This window comes from Hemibagrus wyckioides, linkage group LG11, assembly GCF_019097595.1.
Source record: "Hemibagrus wyckioides isolate EC202008001 linkage group LG11, SWU_Hwy_1.0, whole genome shotgun sequence".
NCBI lineage: Eukaryota > Metazoa > Chordata > Actinopteri > Siluriformes > Bagridae > Hemibagrus > Hemibagrus wyckioides.
Genome location: NC_080720.1, coordinates 6,698,352 through 6,715,673, shown reverse-complemented (window position 1 = coordinate 6,715,673; position 17,322 = coordinate 6,698,352). Strand labels below are relative to the sequence as shown.

General features: G+C 37.5%; 1 protein-coding gene across 1 annotated transcript in view; it reads right to left on the bottom strand.

Annotated features, from left to right (window-relative positions):
- Window positions 1-2,903: 2,903 nt before the first annotated feature.
- The window catches only part of rgs5a (regulator of G protein signaling 5a), a 15,606-nt gene continuing 1,187 nt past the window's right edge, over window positions 2,904-17,322 (bottom strand). The window contains exons 2-5 of the mRNA XM_058403568.1: window positions 15,459-15,572; window positions 12,282-12,343; window positions 5,321-5,487; window positions 2,904-4,546 (exon numbers count right to left, since the gene is read on the bottom strand). Coding sequence (XP_058259551.1) covers window positions 4,385-4,546; window positions 5,321-5,487; window positions 12,282-12,343; window positions 15,459-15,572 — 505 coding nt within the window. The 3' untranslated portion in view covers window positions 2,904-4,384. The remainder of the gene's footprint in view (window positions 4,547-5,320; window positions 5,488-12,281; window positions 12,344-15,458; window positions 15,573-17,322) is intronic.

Genomic DNA, 17,322 nt, shown 5'->3' with positions numbered 1-17,322 from the left:
AAGTCATGATTTAAAGATAGACAATAGTCTCAGGCACACCGAAAAATATATGAGACGTTCGGATTAAAACATCCAATCCTGTGGTACATGTGCAGTACGCACAAACGTCAAGAGCTTCAGTTCACATCAAACATCAGAACTTTCTAATCTCAGTCACACTGTAGTGTAGCGTGACTCTTGGTGCCAGACAGGCGGGTTTCAGAAACTGCAGATCTCCTGGAAGCTTTTGAGCACAACAGTCTTTAGAGTTTACAAAGTACTGTGTGAAAATTAAAACAACAACATAGAGAGCAGCTAATCGTCAGATTGAAACAGCTTGTTGCTGAGACAGTAGAATGGACAGATTCCTTAAAGCTGACCAGACAGCTACGCTAAAACAAATCAGCACCAATCTTTACAAACATCCAGAAAACCATCACAGAACACACAACAGCAGAAAGTCATGTTGGGTACTATGCTTGGGCTCCGCCAAGTCAATGTTTTTCCAGTGACATGAATTTGACATTGAGTTCTGCTGACCTATATCTTCATGATTTTATGCATTGTCCTGCTGCCATGTGATTGACTGATTGGAAAGTTGCATAAATTTACAAATGTACAGGTTTCTCCATCCTTGTGTGCATGCTCCTTATCTTCTCCTGATCATGTTTCTGATGTAGCATATCATGTTGGTTGCCTCAAAAAATATCACTGGGTTAACTTTTTTTGTGTGTGTGTGTGTGTGTTATTCTTTTCTTGCGTTTGGTTGTTTAGATACGCTTCTCTGTGGCTCATGACCTCTGAACCTGCCTAACCGATCCTTCGGCATTTTTCCACCAGCTTCTTCATCTGGAACTTGTGACTCATCTCCTGTTACTCAGGATAATTTCTGGATAATGGAGTACAGTAAACTTATAGCTCTTATTTTACTTCCTGTCTTCTGCTCAACCCACTTTTCAATGGTGGGATGAACCGTGAACCCTTGATCCCTGTTTCTTTTGTGTCAGATACAAAGACTTGGCTCAGAGTGATTATTAAGAATAAATTCAAACATTTGCTCAACATTTTAACATGGCAGCTAAGCCAGTAAGCCATTTTTTAACTTCTTTTTCTTTTTGTTTTCTGCTCACTGAAGATAGCTGATAGCTCAGATGATGAAAACCCAGATGTGTTTAATGCAAAAAGCTTTCTGATGTTCCTTATTTGCAGAAAGTAATTGTCAATGTCTCAACAAAAATACCACGGCTTCTCAAAGCCGTACAAGTCTGTGTTTATGAACATATTTACCTTCGGACCTCCTTCTGTCCATTTGCTTCATCTCATCGCCCGTTCCCTCTTTCTGTTTTCCACCTTAGTTCAATTTTGTTTGGTGAAAATAAAAGCCAACAACTCACCTTGTTAGTGTAGGAAATGGAATAGGCTGTAAAAGAGAAGGCATGGATTCAGGAGGCAGCTGGTTTGTTCCTTGCTGAGTTGATGTTTCTTTTCTGAAATTGCTCTTTAATAAATTGTGATACCAGGAAATAAAATCTTGTGCCATCCATGTGCTGAGTATTTTTCCTGAGAGTAGGAAAATTATTTATTATATGACCAGTAGTCAGTTATCTGAAACAATATTAATAGTCAGAGAGCTCTGGGTGGTCACTCTATTCATTGTAGAATATTGTTTGGTTGTCAAACTCAGCTCCAGCATCCTGGGTTTGATCCTGAGCTCTGTGAAGAGTTTCACATGTTCTCTCTGTGTCCATGTCCTCTCTGTTTCATTTAGGTTCTTGAGTATTTTCCAGTTTCCAAAAAAGTCTGTTCGTGTTTCTGGGATAAGTTTCAGATCCATTGTGACCCTAAACCATGGCAAAGCACTTACTAACGATTAATAAAGTCAAAATGTTGTCTTGCATTTGTGTTGTAATCTTTCATTTGTGCCATTAGATTAATGCTTGATTTGCCCATTAAAGATCCTACTGTACTGTACAGCTGCAAGTAGAACCCTAGACCATCTCTAGACCAAATCTAGAACCCTTTACTATTTAAAAAATAGGGTAAAAAACAGCTATATCTACAGTGACAGCTGCTCATGAGTGAGCTAAACACTGGAGCAGTGTCCTTAATGCCCTTCTGGGTTTTAGACTGTGTTTACTAAACAATAGACAGACTGTTTCTGTCATCTTTGGCATAATTCATTCTTTGATTGGACAATGTCTGCTTAGTCTATCTACTTTTAGTCTCTCAGTCACAGGAATTTTCTACATATACTGCCACTGATAGGCTGCATGAAACTACAGTCTGGGCCAGAAAGAAATCAGCCCCAGACTCTTTTTTCATATTCATATTTCATTTTGTCTTTTTCTTTTAAGACCACTGGTGGTGATGTGTGTGATTCCACAGAAAATCCAAACTAATCCACCTTAAAAACATCTACACCAACTAACCTAGTGTCCATCCATCCATTCACCCATCCATTCACCCAGACCACCCACCCACCCATCCATCCATCCATCCATCCATCCATCCATTTTCTACGCTATTTATCCTACTGAGTCATGGGGAACCTGGAGCCTTTTTGCAGGCGGCTCAGGGCACAAAGCATGGTAAATCCTGGACAGGATGACAGTCTATTTCAAGGCACCAAATCTGATGTTTATGCCAAAACCTTATACCTATGTCTTTTTTTTATATCTGGTATAAATTTCCCTCATTTACACCAGCCACCCTTGATAAAGGAGCATCCATTCTCATCGTTCATGTATCTGGATAAATTGAAAAAAAGGAACAAGCCTTCAGACTCTGCGGCATGTGTATTGACAGAAAATAAATTGACTTGAAAAATAGCTGTAAATTATTTACATCTGAAAAATAAATAGGTGTTCATACCTTTAATGCACGTATACATTTTATGTGTGGCTACAATAGTACATATACATATATTTATTTATTTTTAAAAAAGAGGTGAGCTATAAGTCCTTAGTGTTCATTTGATTTTCTATGACAAATATTCAGCCCCAATACTCCAAAACCAATAGACATTTTTAACTTTTTTTAAATTTAGAATAATTTGTTTAGCTTTTTTTTGTCTGACCTGCAGTGTTCTAATATTTTAGTTAATGTGGCCTAAAAATAAGGACTTATGGACCACCTATTACTGCATATAATGCTATATACTAGATATGATTTTAATGAACAATAAAATGGTGAGCAAAAAAAAACCCAAAACATGCAATAGTATATGGTATATGCATATGGTGAGATTCACACATGCAAAATTTAATAAGGGAAATAATTCCATACATATGGATAGGATGTACTTGATACATGTGTTTGATGGTAGGCAACGTGTCTAGAACTTAGATTAGCTGCTCATGTCAAGGGCATACAACGTTAATATTAATAATAATAATAGTAATAATAATAATAATAATAATAATAATAATAATAATAATAATAATGAGATATATATTTCAGTAATTGTAACTGTCTTGAAAGATACTCATTAATGGATTTTTTTTAATTCAAGATACGCCTTTTTTTTATTATCCCTTATGGTTCCTTGGGAATGCTGTCCCTCTATACGAAAAAAAAAAAAAAAAGTTTTCCAATGCATTAGAGAGCCCCACTCCTACTTGATTTTCCCATCTTAGCAACGTACACACCACAACAAGCCTCGTCTCTGGCTTTTCCCAGGGACTCTGTGCATTTAAACACGTCCTTCGCTTCTTTCACTGTGAATGATGATAGGCATTCAGGGCTTAAGTGTGTACCCCTCCTCCCCCCAACTCCCCATCCCTTTTATGCACGAGTGTTAACATTAATGTGGACGTTTCCAAGAAAAAGCACTCGTCATTCGCTCCCGTCCACACACCAGCCGTATCTCACTTCACGGCAGACAGACGGACACTGTGCTCAGATACTTCTCTGAATTGCACCTCAGAGGCCAGGATGTCCTCTTCAAAAAACATGAGCCACTTGTCTAGTCTAATGAATTACAAGCGGGAATTGGTCTGACTAGGATTTTCCATTTTATTTAGTAGACAGGGAGCTACAAAAAAAAAAAAATTCTGTCCCAACAGTTTACGCAAAACAAATGGAACGGTTCTTCAAAAATGTTGGCATTACACATGAGTACAATTTTAATGGTTAACAATGTCTTGCTTTTTTTTTTTTAAATATAACTGGTCATCATTTAGAAGTTCTTAGCAAAGCTGTAGGGAGACAATTTGGATTTCCAAATTCTGGATGATTGCAAGATGGTTTTTCTAGTCTTTTTGATTTTGTAGCTCTGAAATTTGTAAGTAAAATCATCGACAAATAATATTCAGATTTGTGAGAGTGGATTTCTAAAATAACTGCCAAATCCAAACGATCAAGGATGTGTTTGCGTTTTTGTCTCCCTACAGCGGGATAATTGCGTTTACTTGATGAGCTCTTGATAATGCTCGGATCTGAGGAAGCGCCCGAATGAGTCCTTCTCCATCAGAGTGTAGATGCGGCTCTGAGCCAGGTCAAAGGTGGCAGGGGAAAGGTCGACCAGGTTCCTCAGAGTCACGTCTTTGGTGAAATGATCAATATTCACCTGACGGGTGAAAAGCAAAGAGGATGTTATAGCAGGTGAGAATATAATTACAAGGATTAGGAAGGAAATTAATGCAATTAACTTCCAAGTGGAAGGCATTTTCAGTCGTTCGTTAAAATTTTTTTAAATTAAGGATGATTACAGAACGACATATGATTATAGCAATGACATTAACCACATCTATTATTGAATGTTGAAACACTTTCAAAGACAGAAAAAGTCTCTAAAAGGATCAACAAGGAATACACAGTGCATCTGACATAAGCTTGTTAAGTTTCATTGACGATAATTGGTTCAATTGGACATAAAACCCAAAGCAGAGGAAAAAAAACATTTCCACACTCTCAGGTGACCTGAGAAGCACATAAGATCAGCTGCTGAATCTGTTTAAATGTCATACAATAGGAAACGATAGATAGATAGATAGATAGATAGATAGATAGATAGATAGATAGATAGATAGATAGATAGATAGATAGATAGATAGATAGATAGATAGATAGATAGATAGATAGATAGATAGATAGATAGATACTTTATTCATCCCAATGGGAAATTTACAACTTCCAGCAGTATCCACAATCAGGTAATAGATAAGCATAGGAGGCCAATTAGAATAGAACTTGGAGGTTCGACGATCAGGAAAATATTTACTGCTGAAGGGCTAGACAACTTCCTTTTCCTTTAAAGCGAGTTCACATACTGTACAACTGATAGAACAAGAACTTCATCCTATGGAGTTTGAAAAAAGAAACCTGAATGGAATAAACCAACCTCTTTGTGTCCACCAGTCTGAATGAAGTCTTCATAAATCTTCTTGGCCTTGGCGGCCATTTTCAGTGGAGATTTGGTCTTCTTAAAATCCTCACATGCCAACCAGAACTCAATATTCTCCTCGCTGAACTCAGATATCAGGAAGCTCCTGAATGTAGCAAGGCCATCTGTGTAATAAAAAAAATGACAGAAATGACTGTATACATGAAATACACTTCAGGAATAATCCCTATACAGTATGCTTTATTCAGACATTTCCCAGCACATTCCGCATATAGGCGATGTAGGCGCCTGTTCAATAATCATTGCCTGCTGTGGCTGACTGCAATTGGGGAAAAAAAAGGATTTTATTGTTTTGCAGCTTTGTCTTTTAAAACCATGGGTAGCCTTTAATTTCACTGGAGTAAATTGAATGCTTGTCTGCAGAGTGCACCAGATTTAATTGCAGTCTAAAACGAAATAGTTTGACAGGCAGTAACGACGACGACAACAAAATACCCGTAATCACAAGTCAAGCCATGTGTTTTGTCTTTCTGAATGTATACAGCTTCACAAGCATTTCAAGCAATTCACTTTGTCCCTATTCCATTACGCTGCAGTCTGCGTATACAACTGTAGATCTCAATACATGTATGCATTATGTATTAATTTTTGCACTGTTTAAAAAGACCAGCAAGGGTAAATTTTTGACGCCTGCATTGTCTTATTTTCTATTAACAAACGGGGTACAATGAATACATTTTATGTCAATGGACCAGGAACAACAGTACAACCAATGGTTTGTAGGTAAAAACAAATGCTAAATGGTATGAAGTAGAGGCTGCGGCTGATTTCTTTCTAGTCCAGTGTGTAGAGACATACAGCCTGTTTATAGCAGTTGTGTCAAGTGATTACACAGTAATATGTTTTTTTTTTAAATGTGTAAACAACAAGGTTAGCTTTTCATACTGCCATTTTCACTGTAATTAGCCGGGCTGCAATAGGCCGTATATTGCTTTAGTAGAAGTTTGCTAGAACTATCTAGTAATGTCATGTCATGCCAACTGGACTCCTTTCTAGTTGGATTGAAACATTTCACTACTCATCTGACCAGCTTCTGCAGTTGGAAGGAAGTTCCACAGAAGGATTCCACTAATTTGCATCCTCCCCTCCTTGGATAGCTTCATTAAGGAAACAAGGGGAAGGTGAGAGTGAAGAGACACATTAGGAGTAAGGGCAAGTTTTTAGGATGTAACAACACCAGAGTATGAGATTATAGAGAGAGTGTATTGACGTATTTGGGGTGATGATCCTAAAATGTGAGAGTGGACGGTGGGGTTCTTAGGTGTGGCTTTCCTGGTGGACCTGTGAAGAGGTCTGGATCTTCTTCATGAAGAAATTAAAGGAAGAACCACATGAGAAAACTCTACTTTTTTGTGTGGATTTAAATAAAACTATTGGCTACTATCAACCTTTTCTCATGATATTTTGGAAGAGACACATCATGTAACATGTTTACAGATCTCAAACACTAGAAAAATAGGAAAAATAGGAAGTAAAAATATTATTTTACTGTGTGTGTGTGTTTCTATGTTGCATAAGCCTGTGGAGCCTGTGGAGCATAAGCCTTATTTTGTATGTAATATTTATAATATTTTGTATGTATTTCTGAAGCTTATGAATATATGGTATAAAATAACCAATATGGATCTATATTAAAGTTTCTTCATAAAAATGACATTGGCATCATGCTGCTATGAATTATGCTATGCTATCTTGAATTATTTTGGTAAATCACCCATTGGTTGTTGATGATGTTGCAAATGTGATAAGTTTGATATCAACATTTACATTGTTGGCAGACACTCTTATCCAAGAACGACTTACATTTTTATCTTGTTTTATACAACTGAGCAATTGATGGTTAAGGGCCTTGCTCAGGGGCCCAGCAGTGACAGCTTGGTGGACCTGGGATTCAGATCGGTAGTCCATCACCTTCAGCACTAAGCTACCACATCCCTATGTTGAGTTGAATGACATGACATTTCATATTAGTTAGGTTTCCTACATGGTCATTATCCTACACAGGATCACAGGGAGCCATCTTAGAAGACATAAGCAGGGGGACACCAGGGCAAATCACACACACTCACATGCCTATTCAAACACTATGAACTATTTAGATATGCAAACCAGCTTACAATGCAAGTTTTTGTAGTGAGGGAAAAAAAAATTCCCAGAGGAAACCCCTAAAGTAGATCAGGAACATGCAATTTCCACACACATAGGGCTCAGGTCAGGCAAATGTAATTACCAATAATCCACCATACCACTCTTTGAAAAAGTTTTTTCTAAATGTTCTAATATCTTTTTATCCCCGTCTCCAGTTTTGTAAAAGATCACTATTTTTGTTTTGATATGGTGCTAGCTGTTTTCCTGATCCAATTTCCTCCTCATGCACAAAATTTTGCACAAACACAATTTACTGAGGGACATTTTATTGTACTGAAAAATTTCATTAAAACAATAAATCCTAAATTTGTTTACTTGAAATACTGTGTTTGATTATTAAGATGTCAAAATGTTAGCGTAAAGTTAATTAGAAACAATGCAGCTAATTAAGAAACATCAGGAACATATCTAGTACTTTCTTTTTTTGCAGCACAAAGAGCCTTTTGAAATCCTGGTGGTCCGTTGAGAACTCATGTATAAATTTAAATAGAGAAAGGATTAATTAACAAATCCCAATTCCCACAAAGTAATGTGAAACAATCTCTCTGGAGATCCTGACATGACAGCTGGAATTCAACAGTTTGACTTCTGCTGCTTTATTAATAGCAAAGCAGAGCTAAATCCTGGAAGGCTGTTGTTAAAGGAAACAGTCACGCAGATTAATTTTCATCTTCCCTTTAAGTCAGAAAGCAGAAACAACAGCAGAAAAATTCTTTTCTAATTTGAATTTTGGTTTATTTGGGATTTTCTTATGTTCTGATCCTACAAGGGTTTCCTTAGTTTTCACTGGTTCCAGAGTTTTCCACTGTGCTTATTTCCTAGCTAAGTACTCACAGCAAAGTCCACACTGTGTGACGTGACCTTGACCTCATTTGTGTAAACTATGAAAGGCCTCAGTTACATCATGGTCATCCCGTTTCCCATTCTCCTTTTGCCAAAGAATGAAAAGGAAAAGAAGTGAATCAAGTTGCTAAGTAAGCACACAGAAATCCTTGAAGAAAAATGTTCATTCTACTTCAGTAACCAATTTATCTTGATCAGGGTTGCGCTGGATTTGGAGTCTATCCTGGGAACACAGTGGGCATGAGGCAGGAATACACCTGGATGAGAAACCCAATCTGACTAAATAAAAAATGCTCTGGTGAAATGGAGAGTGCACTGAGATGCACTTTGGATGATGCTATATTATCTATATTTTTAAAAAAAAAATATTTGCCAGCATGTGCTGTAACCTTTTTTTAACCTTACCTAGTTTACTCTATTTCAGAGTACAGTGTCACGTTTGTTCCTCTGCAATGCCCCAATGGAATAAGATGATGGACATGATAAATGCCCAGATTGCCCGGGATTGCAACATCTTCAGGAAGTGCTTACATAGCCTGGCTTTTACTGCAGTATAATGGCAGTTATGACGCAGGAAGTGCACCTTACAGGCTGCAGGAGAAATGTGGCCTATTAAGCAACTTCCTCCTGATGCTACTGTACAGGAGGCAGCAGGGAATGAAAGACCTGATGTGACTGCTGGGGCCATTAGTAGAGCAAAGGCGAGACGTTCTATGTCATGATCAACAGGAAAAACAAAGCCACCTGACGGTTTGGCTGCTCAGCCATCTGAATTAAAATATACACTGAAAAAATGTTCTTTTATTAGGTCTGTCTTTAAGTTTGTTGGATACTTAAAAGTAAAAATGAACTGTGAATTTCTTTCCTTTATTTTATGCGACACACTAGCACATATCCATTACTGCTTTTTCTTCACTGCATGTACCACTCTACCCTTCCTGACCTCTCCCAGGTACTAGACATAAAGGCTGATGTGTGCCTGGCTTATCAATTGTGGAAGCCTGGATAACAGGGATTAGTGTTTATCTGCACATTAATGGCTTAAATAGTTTCTCTAATGGTTCCCTTTTTTCAAAACTCTCTGAATGACTTTTTGTACATCGAAATAAGCAAATGCTTTAAGAATACCAATTTAACCAGTATTTTGTCTGACATTTAAAATGGTACATATTTTGCTGAATCATGACTATATCATGAATACTAACGCTAACTTCATTTAGCTGGTTTAATAATAATACATACGTTTAAGATACACTTCATATAGACCCGTCACTCTACATATTCTCTGTGCAAAACTGGCTTTCATTTATATGCAACCGTGAAATGTTTATGCAAATTGTTAGTCTTCATGAAAGCCTGTGTAGTAGGGGTCATCAATTAAAAATGACCTGCTGACAGATTTCTGCAGTGCAAAAACATTGTTTGTGCCAGACCAACCAAACAACTTCATTCAAATGTGAGCAGCTCATTTCTCCAGAAACGGGGTGAGTTGATAATTCAAGTAAATATCACCCATGAGGAGAGGATCCTCGTAGAATAGCATGGCAGAGTAATCTGGGTGTTCAGGCTATTTGTCAGCCTTGGAATTGATGTCCACCACCCAGCGGTGAAGACATGAGATCATGAGATATTTCCTTTGAGGCAGAAAACAGATGATCAGAGAGTTTAATAACCACTGTTCAGTCTGAATAACACCATTGGGCTCATACTCAAAATATTAAAAAAATACTCTACAGGATTGCCTTTATTGAATGGCATAAGATTATTTGATTGGTTGACAAAATTACTTGGTGTGATCTTGCTGAAAAATCCCTAATTCAACCACTAGGTCACTCCAAAGTCACCACGCCACCACTGCACGCAAGACAAGCTTTCCTTTGGAACACATAACTCTCAAACTCTTTTAGCCAAAGTGATTGCTAAGCCACTTTTCCAACATTTCAGCTCTTGAATCGGCTCATATAGGGGCTCTTAAGGGACCCTAGAACAAAGCAGAGGTCCAGTACTGAGTTCCTAGGGGATTGTGGCAGACAGAAGCACATTAATTCTTACAGGAAGGCTGCTATAAGCCTATAGCACCCCAGAGATCCCATCCATGGTGCTGTGGTATGTGGCTATGGCTGTCATATATATATCATTTCATGAAGATGGGAACTTGCTGCTGTCTTGAAGTCCCTAAAGAAAAGTCAGGATCTTGAGAACCAGGCAGTATCCCAGGTCCACTTGATAAACACCATTTGTAGAAGAGTTTCTACCTCAGACCATGCAAGACCCTTGTACTAAATCCAAAACCACAGAAACACATGACCTGGGCAGGGTTGTCAAATCTTAAATTTACATTTATGCCATTTATATTAACTGATCCACAAAGTTGGTTGAAATGACCCTGGGGAGAAGTCCCAGATTCAACCACAAGGTCACTCCAGAATCTTCTGGCCATCAGTTCATGCAAGGCAAGTTTTTGGCATCCATTTGGACGAGGATGGTGGTCCACGATAGTGAAAACAAGGTTTTGCAGGCCATATCAGGACCATACAAAGCAATATGGCCAGTCAAGGGCTAGATTATCCTGTTTCAGAAGGCTGTTTGACTTTCTCCCTGCCAGAAAGATCTACAATCAGCAAGGTATTGACTCCACCACACTTTGTTTAATTAGTATGTTTGTCCAGCTGCACCTTGCTAAACCTTTTTCAAGATCTGGGCCACCACTTCTGTGTGAAGAGGCCACTTCCCTGGATGTACATGCTTTCTTAATACCATATCCACTTTACCATTGTGTCTTGGCAGATTGGCCCTCAGGAGAGATTCCATGGAGACCCAGGGAGATACCATGAAAGGCAGATAGAGCTGTTCTACCACATGTTGCTATGATAGTTGAATGTCATGCTTTACAATCCTTTAAAGTATTTTCATGCTATGTTTTTATTGAAATCATTGCTTTTGAAATTATTATATTTTCTAATTTCCGTCACGGGTCAGGTAGAATCATGATATTTATGGATAGAAGATTTTTTTATGTAGCAGTAAGAAAAAACAGATAATAAAGTTCAGTTTCGGAGAAATTGGTAAAAATTAGTATAGAGATTAGCTTTCTGTAGCGAGATTGGATCGGCGGCTCAGCTGGGTCAGTGTGAACATAAGGGCTAAACACACACACACACACACACACTAACAATTACATTACATAACAGTAACAATTTCCCTTGCGAGATCAATATCAATATCAATACACACACACACACACTTGCATGGACATGCTGCTTCTTGCATAAACAATCAGTTTGAACTTTATTATATTACATTGATTGAAATGTTTAATATTAAAAAACAATACTGGACCTGTGTTTCATGTGTTCTCTCTAGGATATAAAATAATTGTCTTGTACTCTCACTGGTACAAATTCATTTTAAAAACATCATTGTTGCCTGGCACCTTCTAAAATCCCTTGTTTGAGGGGGCTGTCTTATTTAAAAAATCAAGTGCTTACATATTTTTTAATACCAATTACACCTTCCTATTTTTCATTCCCCTTTTCTTTTTTTCTACACTTGGCCCAATATCACTCATCTCATTTTAATCTAAAAATGAATCATAGCAGTGTTTTTGGCTGTTCATGAGCTCTCTGGTTCTACATGTATGACATCACCACATCTCCAGGGTCAGAGATAGCTCTGTTATGTGGTTATCTGTTTTGATAGGATTGCACGGTATGGACCGTATTTGTTGATATTTATTTGCCTTTTAATAGTTCTGTATAGTTTTGGTGATCTTAGCTGTAATTTGTACTCCATTCAGGTGCTCACTATGCCCTTCGGACCTTCACTGGACCTTAATAAAGCCTTAAAATAAACACAGAAAGATAAATCAAGGACAGGGGGAAAAAAAAGTGTGTACTTGTGTACTTACAGCTGTTGGAGAGGACACGGTCCAGAGACTCACGCCACTGGGCAGCCTCTTCAGGAGTTGGCCTGAAAGACACAAACCACAGCACATGGCTGTTTTTCTCTAAGAGTAACAACAACACTTATCATCTATTTTGGATGATCTGTTTCTGTGTGAGAACTGTTTTGGTTTGACTTGAATGATTGCATTCTCAAGAGGTGTGTTGCTGCAATAACCAATCACATTGTCCTTTGTCAGTCTTGTAAGAACTGTGTATCACAGATTGATGTCCAGGACCCAGAAAATGTGTGAGAATCTCTGTGCAGAAAGTTTCTTTACAAAATCCAAGGCAGGATCCAAAAAAAAAGAAAAGCTAAATTACATCATTTCCTCTTATTTTTGCAAAATGCACTATATAATAAACAGAATGTACACTGGTCAGTGTATTTTATGTATCTGTCCCGTAGTGTTTTGTTTTGTATTGTCTGTTTGCTCTGTCTTTTGTCTTGCACTGTCAGCACTAGGTTGCACACGAAGCACTTTATGTGGCTAGGACTACTTAGTTTAAAGCGTTAGCTCTGTGTTGTTTTATATGTTCCTGGGGAAACATCTCACTATGTACCGCGTCAGCTATATACGGTTGAAATGACAATAAAGGCTTCTTGACTTGACTTGAATAAACCAGATAAAGAGTGAACCCAAAGAGTGAGGATCAAGCCACAGGAATAACAATCACAGAATACATGGCTCAGAATTTTATGTCAATATAAAAGTTGGCAAGTCTTCACGCTAACTGAATGTTTTGAATTGGCTTTGTACAGTCTGTAAACAGGAAGTGTTTAGATTGGTGAAGAAGGAGTGGAGGATCAACGCTGCCTGGGAGGTGGATGCAACACGGGGGTTCATTTCCATAATTCCATACAATTACATACAAAGACTGAAATAGAACTGAAAAGCGAACTTCCTGTATTCTTGAAGGCTTTCTGTGGTGTTCAGACACATGTAATCTTCTGTGCATTTATATCAGCTGATTCATTATCATATGGCAATTTAGTGAGTCTGGTATGCAGTTTTCTTAATTTCACGATGCCTTATCACCTTGGATTAGGTGTCTAGTTGATGTAGCGTTGGTTTTTCATGTATAATTCCACCAACCAGTGGTATGGTACTTGTATATAATTTGACACACTAATATTTCTGTTCGTCACTTTTTTAGCCATCGGCACTATAAGTTGTCTTATGCTTAAATACATCCTACACTACACTACGGGGGCAGTGGTAGCTCAAGTGGTTAAGGTTGTTGATCAGAAGGTCAGGGTCCAAGCTCCAGCACTGCCAAGCTGCCACTGTTGGACAACTGAGCAAGACACATAACCCACTCTGCTCCAAGGAGCACTGGATCATAGCTGCCCCTGCACTCTGACCCCAACTTCCTCAGCTGGGATATGCAAAGAAAAGTATTCCACTGTGTAGTGATAATAAAGGCTTCTTCTACACAGACTGTGTAATAACACTCAATAGTATAGCTATAACCACAACGCATGCCATTCTTTTTAGCACATGACAGATCACTCTTATTAGCACTTCTAGTCCATTCTGAAATATTGTTTGTTACGCAAGGCAGCTTTCCGTGGTCTTTGTGAGATTTATGGTATAAATCATTTCTCTGGCACTTTTATTTTATTGCAAAATGGACTAACTCTCTCCTTCTTTCTCTTGTTTTTCAAACTCTACACATTTTCTAAAAGGCCTGGTACAAATAACAGAAATGACTCAGATACCATGATTCATAGTGAAGGATAACAGATTACTATGTATGCAGCAAATGCTATACATGTAATTTAAAGGATATTGATAATTATATCATTAATCACATGCACTTAAAGTGTCTTATAGGTGTAATAGACATCCTAAGAGGTTTAATAATACATACCTCGAAATGTCCAAAATATTTAAAACAAAAAAAAGGAAATAGTTAATATCTTGAATATTTCATATCAAATATTCTGTGCTAGTTTTAGTACTCTTGGAATGGTTAAGGTGTTGGACAAATGATCAGAGGGTTGTGAGCTTGAATCCCACAGCCACCATGCTATAGCTGCTGGGCCCCTGAGTTGCTCATTTTATAAAAAATGAGATAAGTGTATGTCACTCTGGATGAGGCTGAATGCTGTAAATGTATTTGGATCTAAGTGAACGTGTGATATTGACTGTGTTAACTGCTTTGTACAAAAGGTCAGATCTTCCTCATGTCTAATCTCTGCTATCATGTGCTCAAAGGACACTCTAATGGGTTTGATCTAAAATGGACCATTAGCACATCCCAGCTCGAGTCTACACTGTTATTAAAAGAAAATGGGCAAGCAGCTAGCACTAAGAAACCCTGAAATTCATCTGAATAGTTTAACAATTCTAGTTTTCACTCAGGCTGTTGTCAGTAATATCATTTGCAATGAGAACTATTGTAGGAATTTGGAAAAGAATCCAAAATAATAGTGATCAGATTTTGGACTCCACTGTATTTAGCAAAGACTGTATTTTCAGATAAATATTTAGAATGTTTTTAAAGTGAGGTCAGTATTATCCAGGCTTCTAGTTCCGTGGAAGTTTTGTGCATGTGTTTAAGATGCAATAGATTTGATTGTGACAGCACTTTAATTTCCTGCTCTCCAGGCTGCTGTAATCATTTACAGTATGACACTGGCAAAGGGTGGAAGTGTTGCATCATCTGTTTTCAATTCGGAGATGAAATTTTAAACATCCATCCAATCACCCATCCATCCATCCATCTATACATCCATCCATCCATCCATTTAGTTCCTTACATAGTGTCAAGAGCAGCCTGGAGTCTAATCTAGGGGACTTGGGGTATTTATTTCCACGCATTGTTTTGTTATTCATATAATAATCATAATCATATAATCACATGTAACATGGATTTTTTTTATATGACCTTATACAAATTAAATAATAAGAAAAGCCATGTAATTGTAAAAAAAAAGAAGTTTGATTTATATCCAGCTGTGTGTATTTATTTATTTTATTTATTTATTTATTTGAGATCCAGCTGCTTCATTACTAGAAGCAGCTCTTTGATGAAAGAGGTGAATAAAGATTCATACTGTTTGTGTAATATACAGTATCATGGAGAGAGAGAGAGAGAGAGAGAGAGAGAGAGAATGAGAGAGAGAGGATACTCACTTCTGAAGCTTTTCTGGTTTCTTCTCAGGCTTTTCAGGGTATGGGATGATGAGGTCAATGGCATTCTCTGGCTTCTGGAGCAGAGTTCCCAACTTAGTCTTGATCCCTTTAGCCCTAGATACGAAATGTAAACACACAAATACATACATACATCAGATTTACTGTACAAACTGTTTGCTCTCCTCTAACGTCCTCTATCCTTGCAGGCTTGCCATACTGAATGCTTTTTGATGGGAAGACAAAATAATATTAGACAGAGGAAGCCTGAGTATACACATAGCTGATTTAACACATCCAGGCTTGATTGCAGTCCATCGTAGTGAACCATATCATCGGCTACTCAGAGATAAGAAAATTGTCAGGAAAGGGATATGAAGCCATTTTAGGTCCCTGGGACAGCACTGAACCACAGTGAGAGCCATCATGTCTAATCAAACGGCAGTGATGAATCTTCCCAGGGCTGTCTGGTTTGCCAATATTTCAACTCATTTGGGACGTCACAAAAGATCCCTAAAGAACACCCAAGAAACTGCAGGCTACTGTAACCTCAACTATGGTCAGTGTAAAGAATCCAGAGTAAGAAAGAGAGTAGGCAAAAATTGGATTCATGGGAGAGTAGCGAGGCGGAAACCACAGTTAACCAAGTAAAAACACTGTACTAATGTCAGTGGCAAAATCAAACGCAGCTGGATGATACCAATGCCTTTTGGCATAATATAATGACATGAACCATGTGTATGACACTTTTAATTATGGCATTAAATGAAAAACATCTTACATAAACTTATGCTGTACATCCACACGACCTAGATGACTTGCTATTGGTAAAAGGACCCATGTCCTTGTATACAAAAATGCATACAGCAAAACAATGATGTATAGGAGAAAAAACAAAAGTCCACGTGGCAGAAAAGAAAGTAAAAGAATCTTTCGGAGTGACATACTTAAACTCCTGACTTCCTCATTGAGTTGAAGGGACAGGACATGAGCCTTTCATTGTTGAAAAGCTGCCAATGTGCCTGAACTGAACTGCACAGAAGTGTGGGCTGAAATTCCTCATCAGTGACATTACAGACTGATATCAGATGATAGCAAATCTTTTTCTTTTTGCTTTTATTCACTGGCTTTATCCTGGTCACATTGAATCAGTAGTCTTTTCTAGGTGAACCGAATGCAAGGCAGAACGCACCATGGAGGGAACACTACAGTGACATACATATACACACTTGGGGTAATTTAGAATTTAGTGTCACCCGCCCATCTATGAGTATGATTTTTAGGAAATGGGAGGAAACCAGATAACCTGGAGGAAACCCATGAGAATATTCAAAAGTCTGTGTTAACATAATCTGAGCTCAGGATTGAGCCCTTAGGTGGAGTTAATGCCCCACCTCATTTATATAAAGGTGGTGCAGCCTGTTATTAAAATTTGGACAAGATTAAGCAGGAAGGAAGGTAGAATGAAAGAAAAGAAGGAAAATCAGTAAGTAAATAAATAAATAAAGAACAAAAATGAAGGAAAGAAGAAAGAAAGAAAATGTCTTGTATATGATACTTATATGATTACTTGATTACTGTTGTTGGAATTTGTTATGTAACCTTGAGCATAATAAAGGTTCTATTATTATTATTATTATTATGGGTAGCAATAGCAACAATACTACTACTACTTCTACTAATAATATTTTTTTCCTTTATTTGCATATATTTATTACTTTTTTTAAGATAATAATAATGATAATAATAATAATAATAATAATAATAATAATAATAATAATAATAATAATAATAATGGGTGTTATGGGTAGCAATAGCAACAATACTACTACTACTAATATTTTTTTTCTTATTTGCATATATTATG